This window comes from Lathamus discolor, chromosome 15 (assembly GCF_037157495.1).
Source record: "Lathamus discolor isolate bLatDis1 chromosome 15, bLatDis1.hap1, whole genome shotgun sequence".
In the NCBI taxonomy this organism is placed as follows: domain Eukaryota; kingdom Metazoa; phylum Chordata; class Aves; order Psittaciformes; family Psittacidae; genus Lathamus; species Lathamus discolor.
In genome coordinates, this window is record NC_088898.1 from 5,412,089 (window position 1) to 5,431,162 (window position 19,074).

Consider the following 19,074-nt stretch of genomic DNA (forward strand, 5'->3'; position numbering starts at 1 on the left):
ATGAGCCAATACATGTTTCCTTAACATCCATGTTTCAAAATAGTTGAAGTTTGTAAACCATGTGATTTTCTTAAGTCTAGACAGAAAAGTACAATGCAATAGGAATTACAAAGGTGAGAAGAAAGCAAAGATATGAAAAGTTAGATAATATTGGGGATTTTGCCTGTAGTGAAATTCATTATTTTTGCTTAAGTTACAGCTTTTTAATTTGAGAGAGAAGATAAACTCTAGATTTATTTTTACCTCACCACCACTATCACTTCTAACATGGAGCCCTTGTCATAAGCTTCATCTTGCGAAGCACTTGCATTGGTGTAAAATACTGCTTAAACTAGTGATTAGTGCATCTGTTAGTTTAGCAATTGCTTATATTTTGTAGCATTGTTCAACTAAATAACAGTTTCTAAGACTAAACATTATTCTTCAACCCTTTGGGTAATTTCAGTTCAGTGCAGATAAGAACTGAAGCCATGGGCTTTTTGTTTCTGCATCCATCCATTCTGTCTGTCTGCATTGTAGGTCTTTGGGTCTTTTTGTTTTAGGTTAATAAGAAATTTAGATCATTGTGCTTAATTTAGTAATGCTGACTCTGCTCTCTGAACATCTGTCACTCTGCTTGTAGTGATGGCTGTGCAAAGGCAGGGCAATGTTCAGAACCTTCGCTCTCATTTCAGGCATGTGGTTTGCTAAAGTGTTTGTGTCTCCAATATCCTGACTAAGAAATTCTTCTCCAGTGCATGCAGATGCCCTATACTTTAGTCTTGAGCTCGGGTGAAGTACATATGAATTAAGCAAGATTTGGAAGGGTGGAGTGGATGTCACTTGAGGACGTGTAAATCGTATGCAGGTCTCAAACCTGTCCTATCTCGTGACTCTGGGGGAAAAGGGTAATTTCTCTTGCACCTACGTTTGTTATGGAAGTTCTTATGTGTTTTAAAATTCTAAACTACTGTATAGCTACTGTACTCTGAGACAAAAATTAAACAGAGGATATCTATTTTATTGTATCTTCTTACATTGAAAATCAATGTAGTATGCTGATAGATACCCAGATTAGATTCTCTGTGCTAGAACTGCAGTGCTCGCTGGATGCTATAAAGCCCGTATGTCTTACAGCCACATTTCAAAGGATTATATTCCCAATATACTAATTAAATCGCTTCAAACAAACAGTCATGCAGAAAAATGAAATACAACATCAATATTTAATGGCATCTGCTTAAAACCCTCCTGGTCTGAACTTTTGAAGTTGTGTGGGGGTGATATTCACACATCCCTGATAGAAGATGGAATGTGAGTGTGTTTTCTTTTCATTTGAGGAGTTAATTACTTGGTCCTTAAAGATGTAGTTTTGAGATGCCCTACATTGCCCTGTTCAAAAATAATGGCTTGTAGGAAATAGCTTCATGTCTCTTTGCAGGCTGTCACGCTGTGAATACGTGTGTGGATGTTACCAGAGAGAGTTTCTGTTCCCCAGATGGGATGAGCTGGTCTCCCACCTTTCAGTATGCAGGCTTCCAGTTGAAACAAGAGTGCAGAATTAATACTGAAAGTGAGCTGTAATTCTGCTCTTGCTTCAGGGAAAAGTGAGCCCAAGTGACCGACATCTTATTCTGCACATCACGTTGTTTCCTGTTCTGTCGAGCAGCGCAGCTACAAGCTGACCTAAATTTATGGTTCTCTTGTGAGATACCAGTTTACTCTTGAGCTGTTTGCAGTATTTTACCCATGAACTGGCCATATTCATTTTATTGCTATGTTATCAGCTGCTTGTTTTGAATAGCAGGCTTATGGAGAAGTGAATTCGTAACAGATTTGCCTATAATTTTTGGGCACTGTTTATTCCAAATAGACCTGTGGAGTTCTTTCTGGAAACGAAGCAAACATTTGTTATATTTCCTCCCACAATAGTAATACAAAAGAGCAGAACTGTGCTTGTCATTCTCTTTTGATACTTCATGGTTCGTTATTGCTGTGATAGGAAAGCACAAGCACCACATTATAATGTAAGCATTTCCTCTGTTTGTTTATTTTTTGTTGTTCTCGTACCACAAGCCTTCTATTTGATCTTCCAGGAATGTGAGAAGAGTGGAAATCGGGATCACACATCTGTGTAGTTTTATTCACAAATATTCACCACATGTGCTCTGTGTGCAGCACTCTTTGCTATGACATACTCTTAGTAAAGAAATTCATCAAGAAATATTCCTTTAAAACAGGCTGTGCTATAACACCGACTCCAAACTTAACCAGCAGCTCTCCATTAATGCTACTATGATGATTTTAATAACATTGAACTGTAGTTTGTGTTAGTCCTTTGACTAGTAACATCATGATTTATGTGGTGGTCTTGGGTTTGTTTGTCTTCAAGCCAGAATGCCTTTTTTTCACTGGCCCAGTAATCAGTCCAAAGTACAGCAAGCGGCTTTATGCCTGAAAAGCTCCAGCACCCTTTCAGAAAGTATCTTTGGTGCCTCAGATTTTTTCAGCCTGTAACACATTCAGAACACAGGACAAGCAGCTTAAGATCTGAATGAGATTGTTCACCAAATGAGTCGGTGCAGCATATTAATTTGCTAGCACTTGTAAATGCCTGCAGTGTTCCAAGAGCCTGCAATGGCACTAAAATACCAGGAGCTTTGTTGGTTCTAAACTCCTTAAAAGAGAGTTTGAAATTCTTGTCTGCTTGCTGTAGCCTTACCAGCTTTGTAAAGAATTTGGAGATCTGTATTTGAAACATGTTATGCGTCCTGGGCTTAGCACAGTTGGTAAGAATCTGTTCCTGGCAGTATTAATTGTCTTGGAGTTTCATTGTGCTCTAGGTTTTACTGTAGATCTCATTATTTTATGAGGCTTCTCTTAGTGCTTTTATCTAGATGCCAAAGGGTACGTTTATTGCGTGCTTTGATACGCATTTAATCTCAATAGACACTCTAGGATTTATGTTGAAAAATAGTTGCCTTTACAGGTAGGTAAACTAACGTAATGTGGATTTAATGAGACTGGATTCAGTCAGCCCAAGTTCTGTCATGGGTATTTTCCGTTCCGCCTTAAGTTTGTAAGTTGGTATTTAAATGTCAGATAGGGTCTAAACCATTATTCTTTTGCCATCTGTGTAGTAAACCAATGCCCTCTTCCCCCCAAAATGCTGTATTGTCTCTGTTAGTTCTTGGAAAAGAGGGGTATAAATGGATTTTAAAACTTTAAAAAGTTCTAAACTGTAGAAGCCTATTTTGAAGGTGTAAAAATGTGCTTTTACTATGAGATTAAATCCAGACTTTTTAGTGAGAGCTGCCTAGATGGGTACAATGTGCTGCAGCAGAGCTTCCATCTGAGGCGTATGAACAGGTACTGATTCACTGTTTGGAACTGGGAATTGAATATAAGTCTGTCACAGCTGCGTGTTTAGGAATGGAACTAAAGACAAAACAAACCAACCAAATCAAACCCTGTACTGTCCCTTGTTTCACTGGTACTGGACTTAAGCAAATATCTAGCACTGGAAGATGAGATGGATGAAAGCAAGTGGCCAGAGTGGTGTGTCATACGTGTGGCTCTTGATCTTAGCTCAGATATACAGTTTGAAAGTAGGTAGTGCTTTTCTTCACAACTATAGAAAAAGTAGACTAATAGGGTTCACTGATACAATTCCCATTAGGGTTGTAAAGCTGCATGCTTCTTCAAGCATTATGAAGGCCTGAAATCTGTGTTGTGGAACCATCACCACTGCTACAGCATGAGTTATAAAATACTCTTGTGGGTCTCTTGAAACCCAAGCTCATGAGATTGTAGTCACAAGAAAACTGAATTATCGTTTTTGCTCAGCTAGACTTTCCTGTCCAGCTGATGAGCAGAGTATCCTTGCTGAGGGAAGCAGTCCTTAAGGGATCAAAGGGTGTTTTTCTTCTTGCCCAGGATGGTGAAACATTATGAAGCATTATTTATTCCAAGTTGGATTGGTCAAAAGAGAGTGTAATTGTGTTTTATTTCCATAAAATCTTCTGAGTGTTGTACTTTGTGAGGCTGGAGGCTGTGTAAGGAGCCAGGCTGGAAGCTTTGCACAGTCAGTGGATGTCCTACTTTCTAGAAACTGTAATTTTGGGTTATATTGGTTAGCGCAGTATGGTTAACACACTGGACTTGAGCACTGTCTGTTGGGGCTTGGAGTGTGGCCTTACTATAGCATCTTTGTGGGAGTCAGCAAGCCACTACGTCTTAGTTGCTGTGTTGTGCTTGTCTCTGATTTCTCTGTGAGCCAGTCCCTATTTTGGATCTGTTGGGTGTGCAGACAGCACTCAGCACAACAGGGCTGCTATTAGAGCTGGGGGATCTCTGCTGCTGCTACAACTTGCTTCAAATGCTCTCTGGTGAGGTGGTTGGGCACTTAAAACTTATGGATGGTGGAAATAATTGTGTTATAAAGCTCTAGTTGTGTATGTTTCATGAATGTCATGTTTATAGGGTAGGAAATGCAGATTTCTTCCCATTTTACAAAGCTAGGTGACACATGCTCTCTCTAAACAAACATTCAAACAAGAATAGTGAGGTGGAGTTATATCTACCTCTTTAGATGCTTGTAATTGTCTCACCCGACGGAGAATCTGGGGTACCCTTGAGGGAGCAGCTCGGGTGACTCCACCGCAGTCCACAGAGCCTTGTGCTGAGCTGTGTGTGTGCTGCTCTATTGACTGCAAACCTGAAATGTGTGTGGGAGAACTTTCTCTTGTATTCCAGTATGTAATTTAATTGATGTTTGTTTGGTAATTTGCCTCAGATTAAATTATTCGTTGTGGCTACTGAAGAAATGCTTTGTGTGCTTTTGGTGGGTCAGCATTTTGCACAGTATTTCCCCTTCTTTATTCCACCTACTTTGACGCATTCATTTGTTTTTGCTGCAATCTTATTATTGAGAACTGAGAGAGGATTCTGTTGGGAGGAGGGGGGAGACCCACTGGAGTTTCAGAGAGGCTTTATACGGTGATTATTTGGTGAAGGGAAATGCGATTACTTTTGATTTAACGTGAGTTCATACTATAACTAATGGGAGTTGTTAACTGAGGATGAACTTCATAGAAATGGAATAGAACTGGGCATGTGTGAATGAATATGAGTATATGCTCTCTCCCTTCAAGGGAATCTTTGTTTATGGATAGCAATGTATGCTTTGCTGCACAGGTAGATGTTTCTGATCCCTGGCTAGATGTCAGTGATACAGTTGCCACATTCATTTTAGTTGGACTATATTTTAGCTGGTTAATTCTGGACTAATTTTATGTCCATACAGGTGTTTTCTTTTGCAGAGAAGAGGCATGGCAGCCTCAAAGTTGGAGTATTTTACACAAGTGGGATCAGCCTGAAACTGTTGTCAAAATCAGTGGCCTGTCTCTATGAAGTGTGTGCAGGGTTAGCCCTTTTTCTGAAGCATTTATCATGAAAGGCCAAGATGAGAAAAGTAATAGGTGATAGGAAAATCTTTGGGCTGTTGGCTGGATGTCTTGGTTGCCATTGTCATAGTTCTAAGGGAGAGTTGGGTCTTGCAGTAATCAAAAGCTGTGTGACAAATGCCGGTAGGTGAATGTAAGGAATATTCTGAACAGCTTTGCTTCAGCTCTTTGCTTGTTTTCTGATTCTGGCTTAGTTGCAGAATTAATCTGGGTTTATTTTGCCAATGTGCTTGACTTCAGAGTGGAGTGTATGAGTGAATGCTGCTGAATTCTGAAATGACTTCGAACAGAGTTTGTTAACAAATTTTGAACTGATCAATTTTGTGTCAAAAATTCAAGTTGAATTTATGCCTAGCTTTGCAGACATTTAAAGTGCTATGTACTCAGAATGACACTGTTCCATCTATTGCATTAGACTTTCTGAATTGTGTACATCTCTCTGAGAAGTCGTCTGCTTTGGAAACTTCACTATTTCTTGGACCAGATCAGAAGCAGCTGATAAAATTTCTGGGTTAAAATTGGAATGCAGGGGCAGATAGAAATACTTAAGGCATAGCTGTAATCTTATCTGGTCCTGAATGTGAAGTGGCCCTTGAAAAATCTAGGATTGTATTTGTAACGTCACGGTATTTAAGGTAGTAAATGCTCTTTGAACCCCATCTGCAAAGGAGTCCTTTAGTCTTTCTCAGCTGTTAGTTCCATTTAATTTGGAAAAAGAGGAGGGAACATCCAGTTCAGATTTCCACTTTACATTTGAACTTGAGGGAAGGGCTTTGGTCACGCTTGGGAGGGGGCTTTTTTTTGACCTTGGGTATTGCTGTTGCTCCAGTGATTCCAGGAGGCAACCTCCAGCCAAGTGCCTTTTTGCAGTGCTTTTCTGTTTCAAGTGTCTGCATAAACTTCCCGCAGGGGCACGGTGCCTGCAGTGGATTTGGTGGTTGCGTTTCAGTGCTTCACAGTCGGAGGAGTCAAAAATGAATCAGAGGAGTAAAGGCTGTTCTGTTTAATAAATACGTCTTTGCATCAGTATCACTGTAGCCATTTGCACACATGCTCAATTCTACATCTGACAGGTGGTTTATTTAATGGAGATTAGAAGATCAGAAGTTCTGCTGTTAAGAATACCAGGCATACCTGGGGAGACCTTTACTTTGGTTTTATAAGTGTAGCCTGTGTGGGTTACATTTAAATAGAGGGAGATTAAGGGCTCTTGTTTTGCAAATTTCAACAATGTTACTGATTTTTTTGAAGTGCTTATATAAAAATAATTGAATTAAATCCCTCCAAACCAAACAAAAAAAAAAAACCCTCACGCAAATATTACTCCTCCAGGGAATGTAACAGAATGGGATTGAAATTAAGGAGTTCCTAAACTTCAGCTGTGTGCTTAGAGCTGTGCTGTATATGAAAGAGTTTGATGTTAATGACAGAACAAGTGCACTTTGGTAGCATCCCAGCCTGGTTTGTGTTGGAAGGGACCTTAAAGCTTATTCAGCTCCAATCCCTGCCACAGGCAGGGACACCTTCCACGAGAGCAGGTTGCTCCAAGCCCCTGTGTCCAACCTGGCCTTGAATGCTGCCAGGGATGGGGCAGCCACAGCTTCTCTGGGCACCCTGTACCAGAGCCTCAGCACCCTCACAGGGAAGTGCTTCTGCCTAAGAGCCTGTCTCAGTCTCCCCTCTGGCAGGTTAAAGCCATTCCCTTTTTCCTGTCCATACAGGCCCTTTTCCAAAGCCTCTGTCCAGGTTTCCTGTAGCCCCTTTAGGCACTGGAGCTGCTCTAAGGGCTGCCCTTAAGGAGCCTTCTCTTCTTCAGGCTGAACAAGCCCAACTTTGGGAAAGCCTAGAACAGCCCGGATATCCAACATGATGAATCCAGTATGACACTGGTTTACAAAGAAGTTGGGCAAAAAGCTAGTTTCCCCAAAATATATTCCCACAGCCTCCTACGGTTTTAAGTATTGTTCTTGTGGATAAGATTCCACTGCTGTGATTCAGTATTGCTGTGGATAAGAGGGCAGAATTGCTGTTTTTGTGTGTGTGTCATCTAAATGGATCAGAGGCTTGTTTGTTTTTCTATTGTAGTTATCCATGCAATAACCAGGAACACTCTATGGTTCCTTTTTAATTATTAGTACACAGCAGCCCAAAGGGGAAACCGTGTGGGCAAGAGATCTTGTTGATCTTTGTTTTAACAGCTGGTATTATTAAGGGAGAGCTTTGCTGAATGGGAAAAGAGGATGAAAATCAGTCAACAGTTAATCCAGAGATGCAGCCAGGCACCGAAAGATTTGCTGGGAATTAGTTCTAAAATTGCATTTGTTCAAATAATTTCAGAGTACAAGAATGGGGTGTGTATTGAATCAGGGAAGTGGGATGGTGCTGGGGAACAGTGAGAAGTTGCAACACTGTCAACTGAAAAACCTTACTGGAACAACAACATATATTTAGCATTGTTACCATGCTGCAAGTCCTATGGGAGGCAGCTCGGGTCTGGGGCTGGGCTGCAGCTCATTATTTATCCTATCCCAGCAGCAGGGTGATAATGCACCAGAATCTGCTCATTTTCAAAGCTCTTATTTATAACACACAGAACAGCGAATCCCTGTGGGTTGGTGCAGCTTTCAGTCTGCAGCTCTGGATATTGTCAGCAAAACCAAATCCTTGTCCCATTCCTGCTCCCCCAGGATGAGCAGAAGGAAGAGGTTAGCATAGCTTTGTTTTGCTGCTTTGTTTTTTTAAATGAGTTTTGTGGTTATCATTAGTGCTAATGGTAGAAATGCATCATCTCTGGGCCCCAGTAGATTTTAGCAGTTAGGAGTCTTAGCTTAACGAATGAGTCTGGATTTTAAGGTCTTGATTGTGCTGCTTATCCCCATACTCGGTAGGAATAAGTTCAATCAGTTGACTAGTTGGACTAGTATTGCCAGAAGGAGAAGCAGCATGTGCATGTTTGTCTTCAGCTTAAAGAACTGAACATGTACAGAAAAAGGCTGAAATGCATTCAGCCCTTCAATAAGTTTTTGGCATTTCTGACCTTACATCTGGCATTAGTTGAAGTTTCTCTCTTATTATCTTGCTTTTTAAGAGCTTTCTTATATCCTGGGTTATAATTTGCACATTATAGTGTATTTTGAAACAAAATTGTGTCCCATTCTGGGGTTTCTTGTGTGTATTTTATAGGCAGAATTGTGTGCTTGAAAAGAAGTGTTCATTTCTGAATGGTCTGCTTATGACAGATGGTTCTCATTGTGGTGAAGTCATGCAGTGCCTCAAACCTCAACATGTATAATCTTATTTGAAGGAAATGAATTGCTGCTGCAGCGTGGCCATCTATTAGTGTGCTTGGACATTAGTATCCTTGGACATTGCAAACGGTTTTTTGAGCCTTACCTTTTCCTTATCTGAAGAAAACTTAACACTCATTTCAAAAGCGTGAAGTTTTGACACCTTTCAGATGCACATTTCCTTTTTCTAGTGAAATAGCACAAGTTTCTTAGAAGTATCTCCCACTGATAACAGCAGATGGTGCCTCTGTATGAACTTTTCAGGTAATTGAATAAAAAAGAGCACCTTTATTATGCTCTGTACTAGATGGACTCTGTTCTTCCACACGTGTCATCCAGAGCATGTAAACTATATAATTTCACATCAAAATCTCCCTTGTTCCAAGAAAACCATGCCCTTAGCCATTTTGCCTGCAAAAAGAGAGTCTTACTTCCCTACCTATCCAGTATCTTTTGATTCAGCTGCTGATTCTTTTAATCCCCTATTGTTCATCAGCTCCATCCTGCTCCAGCCAGAGTTGGTCATATCCTCCTGTTTTCCACTCCCCAGAATTAATCATTCCTTTCTGTTGTCTTACCTCTTCTGGCATCTTTTTAAGCTGCTGCAGTACCAGCAACCGCATCCTCTCTGGTGTAGCACATCCTCTCTCTCACCTTCCTTCCTGGCTGCTGTGTTAGCACTGTTACTTACCCTGTTGCTATAGAGGGACCACAAGTTCTGCTTTACCACATCCTTTGCAGGATACACAGGCTAAGGGGGAGGAGAAGGCTTGGTTTGACACCAGTATCCAGAGGGCCCCGGTGAGGAAGACTATTAGCTGTAGTGGTGAGAGCAGCTCTTGGAGCCAAGAGCAGGTTTCCTACAGGAGCACCTGCTGCTCCTGGAGCACCACCACTGGCCAGCAGTGACTCAGAGGCTTCTGGCTGTTTCAGGAAGGAGTAGTTTCAGTTCATGGTTTGAGCTGTCAGCAGAGAGAACTAGACACTGAGACATGGTGTGTGTGTGTGAGTGTATTGGGAGTTGATGACACTGGGTGTACTCACACAGGGAAGCGTCCTCCCAGGAACCACGTGTCCGGTTTTGCAAGGCTTCCATAATAAGTGTTAGAAATGGGTCATGGAGTTGGGTGCTCAGGCTGTGCTCCTGCTGCATAGTGTTGCCCACTTGATGCTCTGTGCTGCTGTTGAGGGAGCTGATGCCCCTCCCTTTGCCTTCCAAGCTCACAAGCTGGCTTTGCATTGGTGTTTGTTGTGCTCCCTGTAACCTACCACTGTGTTTTGGAGTCTGGTGTTATGCATCATCATCCCTACAATGAGGTTGTAAGATACACTAGATTTGAACACAAACTCAGCATGGTCGTTCGTGGGGGATGTACCTACACAGCTTTACTGTAGGTGGGTCTTTTTGTTGGATGTTGCAGTTTAATTTATTCCCTGTAAACCTTGGCGCTCTGGTTGTGCTTCTTGTCTCAGTGGGGTTGTGATGTTCATTTTCCTCTCCTAGTGCTGATCTTTGTGCCATACGCTCAGCTGGCCTCTTCCAGGAGTGCTTCTTGTTTGAGTTCAGTCAGGTTTCCATCAAGGCTGGGTCAGCGCATGGCTGAAACCTGTCCGTGAGACAGCACTTCTGCTTCAGTAGCAGGAGGGGTCACCCTTGAGTTTATGGAAGGTGATTTTCTGGGTGGGGATGAATGTGGTTGGTCTCCAGAGCAATTAAGAGGGTTACTCCCTGTTGCTACCCTTTCCTTGCTATTATACTGGGGCATCTTGATTTTAAATCCAGAGTAAAATTGGCATAAACACTGGAACTTAGTTTTGCTTTTCACCTTCAGCAAAATGCTGAAGAGTAAGCATTTCAAGGCTGATATATAGACCAGAAACTGCTTAATTCCTAATATTTATTAGAACAAGTAGGACAATTAGAGCTGAGTTTGTCTAGCAACATAAAAGATATTCAACAGAAAACCATAGTTTGTTTCCAGTTTTGATTTCTGGGATTTCCCTTCACTTCAAGTTTGAAACGTGCCCACTTGCCTAAAGATGCAGCACAGAAAACTTTCTTTTTGCTTCTGTTTTCTCCTAACTAAATCAAGTTCTGAGGTGAATCAGAAGAGACAGTTAAAAACCTTTTGGGCTTTATGGAAAAACGAGTCTAAGAGATAGCAATGAACAGAGAATGGAGGTGGGAAAGTAAATGGATGTGTTTTTTTCATGGGGTATTTTCTACTCAGCTCAAGCAGAAATATCCCTGTTTAGGGTGAAAGATCAGGAAGAATTTTGATACTTAAAGCTTAAAATGAAATGAACCCAGGACACACATATAGATGGATGGGAGATCTGCATGAAAAATGTTATGTGATCATAGTTTTGTAAATGAGAACCGGATACACCAGGGTAATGAAGGGTAGATTCAGAAAACAACCTGTGAAGCCACAGCATCATTTGAATGCAGACCGAAAGGAGATGGTCTCCCTGTCCCATCGGTTTGTCTTCTGTGGTGCTATTAGTCCTCTGTGTCTGTGCTGCATGAAGCAAAAGGTTAGTGTCCTGTATTCTATTTCATACATAATATACTTTGCATGGTTAAACATGGATGTTGTAGTTGTCATTAACTGAGAATTTCAGTGACCATGGCCGACCAGTTTTGTGTGGGAAATCGCCTCTCATCAGTCATGGCTGGGTCAGCAGAGGCTGAAGTGCTTTCCTTTTTCTGCTCATCTCTGTTTTCTGGAAGGCTCTTGCAGTGGTAGGCTGTATTTCATACATTTTATTTCATTATTAATTTGCCTGGAGACTTACCATTTGCATACAGTATTATTATATGTCTCTGAGGATGGATGATCTGAATTCTGTTGTGCTCTGCTAGCACTGGGGTGCCATATGGGACTTCACTGAGGCTGTGAAGGGCTCATCGTCTTGTTAATTATTCTTATAATTAGAAGTTGTTAAACCATAGAATCCAAAATTAGAATTTGAACACTGTGATGTATTCTTGATCTTCACTTTAATTCTTTTGCTTATGGAAATGGGTGAGAGTGTTAAAAAAAACTCCCAATAAGTGAGATGTGGGAGGAGAAGGTATGAACCAGAGGTAAAAATTAGCATTAAGTTCCCCTGCTCCTACTTAAGTTTTCAGGACAGTGGATAAACAAGTAATTTTGGGAGGAAATGGAATCAAACTCCCGGGAGAATAAGGCAGTAGGATGTATCCAAATGTTCTCCACCTTTAAGTCATTGGACTTTTATTATGCTGCTGGATTAGAGTGATAGCAGGAGTATGCTAAATATAAAGGCTTTGTTTTTCTTGTTATTAGCATCTGAATTTTTAGCATGGTCTTTCTTCATGACTTGTCTCTGTATTAGCATTCTTCATTTCACACTCCTGCACATGTACCTGTGAAAACAGCAGGAAGAGTGACAGTGTGATGGTGACAGTTCAGCCTGGTTACTGTAGGGTAAACACTGCCATGTAAGTCTAATCTGAGCAGGTTTGACATGCTGATTAAAACTGCAGATTGAATTAGTGAAGTCTCCCAGCATCTAACGTTTTGTTCACACTAGAAACCAAGTAGAAATTCCAGGACTTTTGGCCCAGCTGTGTGGTGGAGCTGGAATCCACATCATCTGTCTGTCTGAAAAGCAGTTACTGAACACGGTACGACAGTGACCCCGAGCAAGTGATGTCTGGCTGCAGAAACTGAGACTATAATTCAAGAGAAGAGTGAGGACACCCCCTTTATTTCAGTAATGTTAACACTGAAGCCCCTTGGTGGCAAATAAAGGTCCCATCCCCACTGAGGTCATTTAGATGTGAACCAGCCTTGTGTGGAACTATTTCACAATAGATGGGAACACCCTTGAAAGAGGAAGGAATCTCTCACTGAGCTGATCTTCAAAGGCCACACGAATAACACTTTCTTTATTGCTCAATAATTGGTTGTACTCCATGTTATGTGACTTAGAAATGGGAAGAAAGCTTTAGTGGCTCAGTTTCTTCTTCCCAAAATACTTTGAATAGCTGGGAAATGTGACTTCAGTGGAACAGTTAAGAAGTGAGGGGATTTGATAGCTTAAAGTAGCCGTTCAAATGAAGGAAAGCAAATGGGCAGCACTATTTCCATTTTAAGCATTGTCAGTTTAATAAAGCATGCAGCCCGGTTTCAGAAAGAATCCATGAATGTGAGGTTATTTGGGCAGCAGAAATGAAGCTGGAAACATACTTTGCCTTGGAGATAAAACTGCCAAAGCATTCTGGGTACCTGGATGTCCAATTCCCATTCAAGTTCTAAAGTTCTTTTGAGCCTCAGTTTTTGGGTGTACAGCCAAGAATGTGTTAAGCTTTGAACAAATGTGAAGACACTGTTGCACATGACTTGTGGCAGAGGCTCTGCTTTCCCACCCATGTGAGGTCAGGTAGGTTCAAACTCCTCCATCACTTGCGGATGGCTTCAAGTGTTTGTACTGGCACGTGCTGCTCTCGTTGGGAAGCCAGTGGAATCTGATGAAGAAGAGTAAGTTACATCTGTATGAGCAGTTTAATTATGTGCACATCTTGATTGACAATTGAAAGTCTGTGCTGCTTAATCTGTTAATATTATAGGGATGTGAAAATGGGAGAGCATGAGATCTGGCAGGTTGGAGTGCCAAAGGATATAGGCAGTAATGTGAAGCTGTGGCAGTAGCCTGTGCGATACATGGCTCATGGTCAGTGCTGTGTTTTGCTCAAGAGTGTTCTTACTTAGTAAGCCAGTGTGTTGAGTCAGAGGTGAGTAGTAACTGCTTCTAGAGCATGTTTTGGTGGTTGTTTTTCAGAGAAAACAGGTGCAATGTGACCTTTTGTTCCCACCCCTCACTGTGATCTGGTGGGAGCATTCTCACTGAACACTCTGTCATGCTTCCTGTCTTGTTTTCTTGCTTTTCTTGAAGAATGCTAAAGCCTTGTGGAATTCATTGTTTCCTAATGTTATCCTTAACTGCCAGGGTGAGGAGGCTGCAAGAATGAACACAGGAGAGTATGTATATTGGAACTGAAAAGTGAAATAGCAGCTCATGGAGGTTCTCAAGCCATCTCCCAGCCCATGACTAAACTGACATGACTCTGGTGGCACACTTTACCTGCTAAACCTGTATCTGTCACTGGCAGGGATGGCATGCTTTGAGCTGAAACCATGTGCAACTCTCATTAGACTACTCCTGGTTGTAGAGCCAAGTTCCTTCAAAGCCGAGACAGCTCACAAGCTGCACTCTTGCTTCTCTTTGGAAGTTAGGTGCTTCCCAGCCACCAGCTTTTCCTGGCTTCAGAGGGACACTGATTGCTTCATTGATCTCTGTTTTAAAATCCTCACTGAGTTTTACTGTTTGAGAATGAGAAGTTTCTCATTAAGTTAACCAAAGTGGTAGTGAATTTCCTGATGACATTGCTCCCTTATGAGGTCTATTTAATTACAGTGGAGAGCTTTTTTTTAAGCTATCAAATGATTTTTTAGTGAAAGCAGAAATGAAGCTTAGTACTGATGTTTGGGAGTCTTTTGTGGGAGGTTGTCAGTTATGGAGAAAGGTGAAAATATGAAGGATACTAAAATTAGACCAAATTTGCCACAGAATAGTTAAGGCTTTTTAACTCTTAAGATTCCATGGGATAATGCAGTTTTGTAATGAGCTTTGGAAATACTAAATCAATTTAAAGAAAAAAGCTTCTCAGTAGGAATTGTTTGAAGGCATGATATTAACTACTCTCAAATCTCCTTTTTAGAAGCTCTGGTTTTGCATTGATTGCATGCATCCCTGGACTTTGGGATTCAATGAATTAAAGGCTGTGTTACGATCAAAGCATTCTGTGTACTGTCATCCCTATGATTCATTAGCTTTGACACTGAGCCCTTGCCTACCTTCAGCTTGCTGAGCAGCTCCATGAGACAAGGAAGAGAGTATCTGTGTTGGGTCCCTCTGGCTGCAGTGCCTTTCCTTTGGAAACACATGCTCGGCAAGTGATGGTGTTGCCAATTTTGCTGACTTTTTTTCACCCTAAGGAGCAGAAAAGAGAACAAATACTTGAGTACATGATCCCAGTGTAACCACACTGTTGTGGGGCATTGGCTGTTTCGTGAAATGGCCAAAAGCTGTTTCATGGTTGGAAAAGGATCTCTTTTCTGTTTAGCAAAGTTTGCAGAAAGCTGAATTTCACCTTGCCTTGCTGCTTGATAGTGGAAGTCAGTGCTTGTCATTTATATGGTTAAGGTTCTTCTGATTAAAGCTTGAGGCAGGACAAGTGTCTCTGCTCACTTCATAAATAGAAAGTCAGCATCTTCACGCTTTTGGTCTGCCTGACAGCTGCACCATTGTGCATTTGCCTTTGCACTGCCCATCATGGAGTTTTCTTTTGCCAAACTTGACATAGGGAGGCCACTGAAACACTCCAGCAGATCCATCTATGGGATAACAGACCAAACCAAGGCAGCTACCTGGAGCCATTTTCAGGTTTTTATTCATACTCTGATCTAAATGATGCTCTGAGAACTGAGTCAAAGTTATGGGGATGGTGTGTGTGTGGGGAGGTTTGAACAAGCCATTGCTAAGATTGCCTTTCTAGGGTGAGCCCCATCTTTCTGTGCAGTCAGCAGTCTGAGTTATCTTGAAGGGTAGGATCTCCTTGGAAGACATTCTTTCCTATGGGAAACCATGACCTTTCCTCTTTAGATGGTGTTACAGCAGGACTTCAAGTTAGTTTCTTGCTATGAGCATGGTTTATCTGATGAAAGTGGTTTAATTTGCTTACAGGGATTAGGGAGTGGATTTCCCTCCCTGAGATTTCCCTTCTCAAAAGTGGGAGTGTGTGTGAACGCATGCAAACTTGTGAGTAATGGCCTGCCTTGTGTGAGGGACTGATTTTGTATGCCTGTGCTTATGTTAAATAATGTAAATGATTGGAAGAGCATGGTGTGGGATAGCTGCAATACCTCCTTATCAGCAACCTTCATGAGGCCATGTTTGCACTGCTTTTTTGACGCCAGCATAATCTGAGAGAGGTAGCAGTGGTATGTTTGAAGGAGAGCAGAAGGTGCCTCTCTGCTGGCACAGACAGCACACGGTGTTCTCTCCTGATCGGAGCCCTCCAGGAAAGGACAAGTCCATAATGTTCCTCTTGTCATCTTTGTATTCTGCCCAGCTGTGAAATTGTGTGAAATAAGGATTTACCTATAGGTAAATATGTACTGGCTTAGTTCACATCTTCCCTTTCTGCAGAATACATGCATCCTCCTTTTGAGCTAATGATGGTATATGGGTTTAAGGGTGATTTCTATTCTTGGAAATCAGACTTTTGGGTAGTTAGAATATTTTCTTTTTTTGATCCAGTTACCCTTTTTTACTTTTTCTTAGTTCCTGGAGAAGTTCTTTACTATTTTTGGTAACTTTATACTATTGCCCTTCTGCTGTTCTGCCCCAAGTGCCTCTTTAATTGACTAAAACTGACATCATTTAAATTGAAGCCTGGTCTGGTTTGGGTGAATTGGTTTAAAGAGTACCTTATGCTAAACCAGAGTAAATACTCAGATCCACAAACCCTGTGTCCTATTCCATGCATATTACCTGCTGGTTTAACTTGCTTCTTGCCAGGGTTTTGCAAATTTCTTTCTCTAACACAGTTTCTGTTTCTCCCCTTAACAAAGCAGTTTTCATAGCAAGTAACAGCTTCTGTCCACACAAGTGCTCAGTACTGGAAGAATCTCTCCTGATGCTGATGTAACTTACCCTCAGAGCCAGATATGCTACAGAGCACAAAGTGGTATTTGCTTAGCAGCAATATATTAATAAATTAGGCTTTGTAGCAGTTTTCTGTTACTTTTCCGCTCTGTTCCTCTAAGGAAGTGGGTTTGCGTGGCTTAGATAACATCCGATGATAGCTCTGCAGACTGCAAGTCACAAGACCAAACCTTGGGCAGACAGAAAGAAGCATCACTTCTGTCAAGAGCTTATGGCAGCGCAGCAAGGCATCTGACCCAAATCTATTGGAGAATGTTGTAAACCCAACCTTTGTACTGCAGATGTACAAGCTCATTCTGTGTTTTTCCTATGAACTATAATGCAAAAGGCTACCAGATAAGTCAGGCTGATATTAAAGACCTTGTTTATGCTATGTTTCTGTCAGGATGAGTATTGAGTGTATCACAGTTGAAAAACTATTTCTCAAGTGTTGTAAAAACTCCAACTTCTGAAATGACGTGTGTTGGATGGTTATGGAATCTGAGTGCCATTGAAGTAACCAAATCTTAAGGAAGAAAGTAATTTTAGGTTAAATCTGCAGATTGGAATAAGCTGGCTGGGGTAATTAATTTGGATTTAGAGTTGCTTAATTTCTCTTGGCATTCGCAAATCCCAAACTGACTTGTGGAATGTTCTTGGTTGAAAAAGGTTTTATTGAAAACATGTGTGACCGTTTCTGAGGGCAACAATATTTGAAGAACAAAGCAGCATCTGTATAATAATGGCGGGAGACAAGAAAACTCGCTGTAAACATCGCTAATGTCATTTTTGTGGCATCATTTGTTAGCATGTCTTCTGTTTTAGGACAAAACAGTCTATAAAAAGTCTGTAAAAGGATTGTTAGCTGTTCTGGATATTTTAAATATATAACATGCACAGAGCTGGAGTCTAAATCTGTATTTTTTTTTTCAGGCAAAAATCAGAATTATTAGCTACTAGAAGAAGCCAAATTCATGGTACTTCTGTCAGCTCTTCAGAGTAAAGCAAAATACTAGCAGGAGTATTTATCCTTATCACTTGTTGATGTATGTCTTTGTATTAGAAGATTGTGTTCGGTCAAATTGCCAGGACTTCCGAAATGAAACTGATTCAGAAATGAGGAATGAAGAATGTTACTGAGTGGGTTTCATGTTAAAAGACAGGTTTCTGTTGATTAAAAACCTATGTTGCTACAGAAATGTCTGTCTGTGGTAATGGAAAATATTAATAACACTTTTTTTGGTGATCTGTGCTTCAGAAATTATTTTTAGTTATCTCTGTGTGCAACGAGACTAAACTGTTTTGTTTGATTCATTGCAGGACCAGTTTGACAACTTAGAAAAACACACGCAATGGGGTATTGATGTGCTGGAAAAGTTCATCAAGTTTGTGAAAGAAAGAACAGAGATTGAACTCAGCTATGCAAAGCAGCTTAGGTAAGTTGAGATGTAAAGTTCAGGACTTGGAATCGCATCTTTTCAGAGCCTGTAATCATTAAGTTTGCTGTTTCAGTGGGGTCAGTTTGGTTTATAATAATGGCTTTTAGCTATTGGCCTTAATTTAGAGAATGGAAAGCTAAAGTTAATTTAAGATACTATTTTATTATCTCAGCTAAAGATCAAATGCTTTGCAACAAGAAGTTACTTAAGTGACTGAGTAGCATACTAGGATTTACTCACAACTTCTGCATGATTAATGGCTCAGGCATTGAGGATAGCATTGTAATGTTTTCCATGAAATTAGGACTGCTGTGTATAAATGCTGCAGGCTTTGAGTATTCAAAAGTATAATGATCATTTGTTGGAAGGCAACATTTAGGGTTTCTTTTCATAAGATGGGCTTTTTTAATGCATGTTGGAGAAACTGCAGGTCAGAAAGTCAGTCTGAGCCCTTGGAAACTTACCCATGTAGTCAGCCAGGTCGCAGCCTGACGTTTGAATTTTGACACTTCTGTAATCTTGCCACTGTTCTTGCAATGTGTTTCCTGAGCAGAGATCCTGTGAATTTATCTCAAGGAGCCAAATTACTGGAAATTCCTGCTGCATGCTTTCTAGGTGTCTGGTTTGGCCATCAGGTTGTAGGTAGATGAGATTGTATGTGAACCAGATCCATAAAACACATTCCCTGAGGTCAGATCCAGGGTAAATAGGGAAGAGGTACTAAGAACTCTCACACAAGGAAAGCTCTTACCCTGCTTTTCCCAGTAGGGTAAAAGAAATGAGAGGTAATCTGAGAGGTTAGAAGGGAGTACAACGCACAGGCAGCCGTGCTGCTGCCGGAGAGGCTGTGATTGCAATATTGTCGGCAGCCACTAGTGTCCACGGTGATAAACTGGCTGTAGAGGAGCTAACTGGGGAGGGGAGCACAAGACATCCTTCCTAACCCCTCCAGTAAATCCATACTTTTTTTTTCCTGTAATGCCTTTTTAATTATGGCAATACATATTAGAGATCCTTCCATCTTGTCTGTATTTACAGAGATTGACAGCTGAGGTTCTAGCTGATCTTAAGGTACTTTCCAACCCCCTAACTATTCTATGATTCTATAGCCTTGGGTGACATGGTCTAGTGGGAGGTGTCCCTGCCCATGGCAGGGGGGTTGGA

The 19,074-nt window shown here is 41.1% G+C and overlaps 1 protein-coding gene across 17 annotated transcripts in view; it reads left to right on the forward strand.

Annotated features, from left to right (window-relative positions):
* FNBP1 (formin binding protein 1) overlaps positions 1–19,074 on the forward strand; it is a 96,518-nt gene that overhangs the window by 13,176 nt on the left and 64,268 nt on the right. For 16 of the 17 annotated variants that reach the window (XM_065695579.1, XM_065695586.1, XM_065695577.1 and 13 more), the window contains exon 2: positions 17,792–17,907. In XM_065695579.1, the coding sequence (XP_065551651.1) occupies positions 17,792–17,907 (116 nt within the window). Of the gene's footprint in view, positions 1–11,242; positions 11,270–17,791; positions 17,908–19,074 lie in introns of those variants that run through there. The other variant, XM_065695580.1, reaches the window with a different exon arrangement.